Below are 6,793 nucleotides of genomic sequence, written 5' to 3'. Positions count from 1 at the left end.
ATCTTTGCATGAAATGTTCCCTTGGAATACGGAATGAAGCAGGGCAAAGACTAATAGAGTTTTGCCAAGAAAATGCACTGATCATAACAAACACCCTCTTCCAACAACACAAGAGAAGACTCTATACATGGACATCACCAGATGGTCAATACCATAATGAATACAATAATGAAAAGACAGTTGAAATATTGCAAGCCTTGTGGGTGGATGAAAACCTGATTGTGTACTGCAATGAATACAGAGTTCGATACCAGAAGTACTAGCTTATCTCTGATTTTGCCTTTGCCACAAAGCCACTATTTGTGAGCCCTGTTTCTTCATATGATAAAATGAGAGATTGACCCAGAGGAACTCTGAGGCTCTTCCCACCACCAACTTCCCGACAATCAAGGAGTCACAAAGGAGAGAGGGAATATTTCCCCAACATCAAATGGGAACTATCCCCGTCATCATGGATACAAAATGATGAGGACTCGGTCCCTACCCTTAAAGAGGAAAAGCACCTGCAAAACCAAATGTTAGAGACCTTTTAACCTTTCTACAGTCGGGATGTTTTCAGCCGCGTCCGTCTGACCTGTAATGCCCATGTGATAGTTGTGGAATGCGTCAGTGAGCCCGTCACAAAGTATACTGTCAGCCAGCGGTGTTTCCCCAATCTTGACTCCCGTCCTCAAGTGAACCAAATGAGGAGCCTGGAAACAAGAAATACAGATGGATTAGGCGTGGCTGTAACTAGTCCTCTCCTTAGGCTCCCCTCAAAACCATCCAGTGGTTCCTCAGTCTTCACAGAGTCCCCCTTGTGACCTTTCTCCATTCCAGCCCATCTTCCTCACCACCGAGGGCCCAGGGCCTGAAGACCCCTGGAATTAATAGGCTACTCCACCCCACCTGCCCTTGGAAACCCACCTGTAACTCTCTTCCCTATGCATTTGCAGCTTTCCATCAAATAAACCTGTGAATATTGTCCTATTTCTTTAAAAAGCTCATTTATTCTTCCAAAGCAACCAGCAATTTGTTACACAAAGAGCTGATCAATGGGCTTAAGTGATGCTAACAATGTGTTCCTTATTTCGATGGGACGTACAATGCCTAGAGTGAGAATAATCAGGTTGCCTGATTAAGCGATGGGGAGAGATTTCTCAGTGGAGGGATTTCAAAGGATTTCCTTTTGAAAGTGAAAGTCGCTCAGTCGCGTCTGACTCTTTGCAACCTCATGGACTATACAGTCCATGGAATTCTCCAGGCCTGAATACTGGAGTGGGTAGCCTATCCCTTCTCCAGGGAATCTTCCCAATCAAACCGGGGTCTCCTGCACTGCAGGGAGATTCTTTGCCAACTGAGCTATCAGGGAAGCCCCCTCTCAACTCCTACCAACTCAACAGCAGCTAGAAAGGAAAGACTGAAGAGTCTGAAGATCTCTATTTTGAGTCCTGGCTCTGGACCTCAGTTTCCTTAACTGTAAATTGGGAATAAAGCCCAAACCAAGGGCTGTTATGACCGCATGTGTGAAAGCACCCCATGAAGCACCACATAGGTGCTGCTACGGCCCCACCAGAATCACTCTGCACTTGCTGCGCTCACCCTGTCTCCTCCTAGGCCTGAGCAAGGAGGGCTGAATCGGCCTCTGCCCAGGGGTTCCCCAGGGGAGACCTTGAATTGCTGCAGGAAGCAGGGGATACACGTTTTCCTTTTCCCCCACTGTGTCAGCGGGAGGGATGGAACTTGGTGAAGCCAATCCCACCTGGCAAGCCCACTGGAGATGGGCACCACTCAGTGGGTCCTCTCTTCCACATTGTGTACCTACAAAAGGTCGACAGGCTGTGGTCCCCAGGAATACCCTTTGTCCCGTGCAGGAAGGTGAGCGCAACATCTGGTTTTTGACTTTTCCTCACAATGAGAAAGAAATGTAAAACTAAGGACATCACACTGGTTGACCAGCTTTTTCTTCACTTGAATTTCCCAATCACTGTGAATAATTAACATGCAGGCAGGGATCAAGGTTCGATTCAAATTTTTCTTGCTCCCTGTTTGGTTCCAGCTTTCAGACCATCAGTCGACCCTGCTGTGGCAATGCACAGAATTCCTCAGTGAGTGGGATGCCATCTCTTCAGAGGCCTTACCTTGCTCATATTTTCCATGCCTCCTGCAACAACAATGCTGGAGTCTCCTATCCTTATCGACTGGGCTGCGAGGCACACGGCTTTCAGGCCTGACCCACAGATCATTTGGCAGCTCCATGCAGGAACAGAGTAGGGGATTCCTGCACCCACACTGGCCTGTCGAACAGGGTTCTGCCCACAGCCTGGAAGAAGAATCACAGAGGCCACTCAGCAGCCAAAGAGAAAGACAGCATGTTGGGATGAAAGTGCATGCAGAGTTCAAGAGGCTGCCAACTGGGTCTCCGGCCACTTCCCAGCCAAGTCAAGTTCCTGAGAGAGGCAGAGAATTGTATGGACCTGTCCCGGTCTGACCCCTGAATACATATTCTCTTGTGCTGTACCATAGAAACTTCATGAATATAAGCTTCCTCCTCCACAAAGTTATTAATACTGTAAGAAGGAACTGTCTTCTTGATCTTTTGCTTGATCTTTTGATCAAGTGTGTACTTGAATGAGCACACATGGAAAAAAAATAGGGCAGAAATTTGGCATTATTCCTGTTTTTCACTAGGGCTGTTTGCTTTCTTCATCATGGCTTAAGATACCTGGGAGGGTAAGCGTGCACGTGTGCTCATTCGAGTCAGTCGTGTCCAACTCTTTCCAAGCCTATGGCCTGTAGCCCACCAGGTTCCTCTGTCCATAGCATTCTCCAGACAAGAATCCTGGAGTGGGTTGCCATGCCGTCTTCCAGGGGATCTTCCCAACCCAGGGATTGAACTTGCGTCTCCTGCATTGCAGGCAAATTCTTTACCCCCTGAGCCTCCTGGAAAGCCCGGGAGGATTAAGAGGGTTAAACCTCTACTAAGGTTTAACCTCTTAGTAGGAAGTTAAACTTAGGAAAGTTTCCTCTACTTAGGAAACCTCTACTAAGAAGCACCTCTTTACTTGCTTAATATTGATCACACCATGATTAACTGGTTATATAACAAGACACGTACAAAATCAGAACTGACAAATATTTTTCCACAATTCAATTGTGGGCACTTCCTTCAGGGAAGGAAGTATGTATTTATTCATACATGCTGCTGCTAAGTCACTTCAGTCGTGTCCGACTCTGTGCGACCCCATAGACGGCAGCCCACCAGGCTCCCCCGTCCCTGGGATTCTCCAGGCAAGGACACTGGAGTGGGTTGCCATTTCCTTCCACATAAGTATGTATAAATAAGTATGCATTTATTCATAATCCCCATCTTTAGGTGCGTGCATGCTCAGTTGCTCAGTGGTGTCTGACTCTTTCCAACCCCATGGACTGTAGCCCACCAGGCTCTTCTGTCCATGGGATTTTTCCAGGCAAGAATACTGGAATGGCTAGCTATTTCCTACTCCAGAGGATCTTGCTTAGAGTTAAGAAATGAGTGCCAAACAGAATTAATTAATGGTCTGCATTTAGCAGAAAGTGAACTCAGTGAGAATTGAGGATTTCCATCTAACATGAACATTGTTTGTCAGTTGATAATGTCTGGTGCCGGGAGCCGGTGAGGCATTCCAGTCGTGACAAAGGTCATGAGGAAGGAGGCTCAGCATACGCAAAGGCGGGATCGAGCCTCAGGAGTCCCCCCGGATATTCTCGAGCATGTGCCCCCCAAAAACCAGAGTCTGCCTACTTTATTGCTTTGTGCTCTCACCTCTGACTTTACTGGGGGCTGTCCCCTACCACCATCTCGCTCTCTCTGTCAAAGAGTTAACTTACAGCTCCAATTAATAAAGTTCCTGGGCAATTAGGAGTGTTTAAATCCAAACCCCTCAGATGACTCTCTAACTTGCCTGACAAGTTACCCGGACTCCTACAGCTATGCATACGATTGTTTACAGTCTCACGGGAAGCTTAAGATATTCAAATAGCTTAGAGCCTCTCAGAGAGTTAGAAACTGTCAGAATAAGACTAGTAAAGGATTTCATTGATGAGCCAATGCTTGTTGCCAAGTTTTCACATCCCCTGAATTGTATCCTTGAATGTGTATTAATTAATATAGTTGGTATGTAGAAAAAATAAGTAGTGGCCTTGGTGTTAGTAACTTTAGACCCTTAAGGTAATAAATTCTTTCCTTTGTTGTAAACCCATTACACATCCGCCCTATAGGAATGCAATTTTATCTTCGGAAGATGGCGCCAAACCTTAAAATAATTACTCTAAGAGAAGATAAGTCTTTGTTGATAAGTCCTTGTCAAGAGTCATAAAATGTTAATAGGCCTTCTGGCCAGAAGATGATGTAAATCACCTAAACCATTTGTATACGATAAATTTGCAGGAAAGAAACCCTGGTTTTTGATAAGGATCAAAAACTGCTGACTTTGCATCCCCTATTATCCTCTATGTGTAACTTAGAGTATATAAGCCCCTGTTAAAAATAAAGCTACGGGCCTTGCTCACCAGCGCTTGGTCTCCCCATGTCTTTCTTTTCACATTCTGGCTGAAGTCTCCATCTGGAGTGCGGAACCCACCATGCTTACTAATTATGCCTGGGCTTCTAAGACCCACTCGAGAAGGTGTCTAGGGTGGGGCACCTTCCACTATTCGAGAGGGCGCCTGCGGCCTACTTAAGTGGTGCAAACTTCTTGTCTTGAAGTTTTATTGGTCTCCCGCGTAAACCAAGCTACTCAGCCTCTTTTCTCCACTGAATTTTCCTACTGAGCTATCCTCATTCTATTACTCTTATATCTCTAATTAGCATATAAATAGTCGCCTAGGCCGTCTCTCCTTCGAACATCCTGCATCAGCCGGACCCCGGCAGTCTGGAGTGCAGCAGTTGCTCAGTAAATATTAGTTACACAACGGTGGAGGGGACCGGGGCTTAAAGAGTAGGACAGATCTGGGTTCAAGGCTGTGATCCTGTATTCGTTACTCAGTCTCTCAAGAGGAGAAAAGTGATGTGGAAGAGGTAACAGAGAAACCTGGAGTGGAGGACCCTACGGCAACGGAACAAGTCTGAGCTTGGGTCTGGGAAGAAAGGAGGCAGTGTTCCAAAAAATGAGTTAACACCTGAGGGTGTGACTCAAACACTTCAATGCCTTGGAAAGTCAGGAGAAAAGTAATGTGCTTCAACCTTAAAGCCCATGAGGACAAAGTGAAAAAGGAGAACTAGGAAGAGGAACTAACTACAAAACTGCAAAGTAAATGTACAGAAAAATGGTTTGGGTCTCGGATACAGTAAGGACAAAAGTTGGCCGTGAGTGTGACACCATTATCACTAGGAATAATTAGAATTTATTGTGCTTCTGAATGAGCACTAGTTATGGATAACTAACTTGGAATTGTCAGTGGGTGTGGGCCTGTAAACCTAGTGGGAATCAGAAGTGAGTTGGAACACTCCTGAGATTCATCTACAGCAGCCCCTCCAGGGGTGATGCACCCTTCTCTGGGAGCCACCCACCAGGCCAGCACAGAAGTGAACCCGGTGCAGGCCAAGGACTGACTTGTGCCGGTGGAGCCCTGTCCCAGCACCCAGCACAGAGCGGGACACAGAAGAATTCAATGCATTTTTATTGAATGTGAGAAACTAGGGAAATACAGAAGGCCCTGCATCCTCTCCCATACCTCAGGCTGGTCCTGCCTCTAAAGAATGAAAAGGCAGCGGAGGACGGAGATGTAGGATCGACCAGGAAACGTATATTAAAGACCCTCGGGTTAAGTTGGAGAGAAGCTACTGATGGGGCCTGGCAGAAGGCGACAGGAGACATTCTAATAGATGAAATGCATAGAGGCAAGAACACATGTTTCTGTGTGTGAAGTAGGGAGCAGGGGGAGGAGAGGTTATTGCTTCCAATAACCCTGATCTAGGCAGTTACCTGCTGCCAAAACGTGTCCAAATATGACCTCCGAGACCTCTTCGGGAGCCACAGCGGCCCTTTTCAGGACCTCTCTGATGACAGTTGAGCCCAGGTCATGGACAGGAACGGTCGATAAGGCACCATTGAAGGAGCCTAGAACAGAAGGGAAGACGAGGTCGATGGAGAGGGAGCCTGGGGAGCTGGGGGAGCCGGCGGGCCGGTGCTTTTTCCCTCGGAAAAGACGCCCCACTACGGGCAGAGAGAGGAGCGCGGGGGACGCGCAGCAGTCGAATCCCAGGCAGGCAGTTCCCAGTGTGTGCGGAGAGACTGCGGACCCGCGGGAAACCTACCCATTCACTCCCCCAAATCCGAGCTTGATGGGCGCGGGCAAAAGCTTCCCTAACAAAAGAAGGCGCCCACTCCAGCGTGCCCAGGGCCTTTGAAATCTATATACCGCTAAGGACATTAGGACAATTCTAACTCTCCTTTTAAGCTACGCGACCCCCTTGCCCGGCGTCCCCCACCCGCCCCGCGCCAACTCAGACCACCCAGCGACCCCGCCCCCTGTGGCCACAAGGCTGAGATGGTGCTTCCCGTGGCTGGCCAATCAGGGGGCTCGCGGCAAAGCGTCTTTCCCCGCCAACCAATAGGAGGGCAAGGAGCCGCGGTGGCCCTACCCAAGACGCCAATCAGAACACTCAGATGAGAGCGAGCGAGGAATGGGCAGGGAAGGCAGGCAGGCCGGCCGCAGAGGCGCGAGGCGCGGGGTTCTGAGCGTCCCGGAGGCCCTGTGGTGGGTGGGTTGAGGGTGCGGCGGAAGGCGGTCCCCACGAGCAGGCCAGGCCTAGCTCACGGCTCAAACCCCA

At 48.5% G+C, this 6,793-nt stretch overlaps 1 protein-coding gene across 1 annotated transcript in view; it reads right to left on the bottom strand.

Moving 5' to 3' along the window:
* ACAT2 (acetyl-CoA acetyltransferase 2) overlaps positions 1–6,793 on the bottom strand; it is a 20,888-nt gene that overhangs the window by 9,856 nt on the left and 4,239 nt on the right. Inside the window, exons 2-4 of the mRNA XM_010840919.1 lie at positions 5,946–6,273; positions 2,121–2,302; positions 575–692 (exon numbers count right to left, since the gene is read on the bottom strand). Of these exons, the coding sequence (XP_010839221.1) occupies positions 575–692; positions 2,121–2,302; positions 5,946–6,273 (628 nt within the window). The remainder of the gene's footprint in view (positions 1–574; positions 693–2,120; positions 2,303–5,945; positions 6,274–6,793) is intronic.

This window comes from Bison bison, unplaced genomic scaffold, assembly GCF_000754665.1.
Source record: "Bison bison bison isolate TAMUID 2011002044 unplaced genomic scaffold, Bison_UMD1.0 scf7180017864148, whole genome shotgun sequence".
Taxonomy (NCBI): Eukaryota; Metazoa; Chordata; class Mammalia; order Artiodactyla; family Bovidae; genus Bison; species Bison bison.
This window is presented reverse-complemented; position numbering and strand designations above follow the sequence as displayed.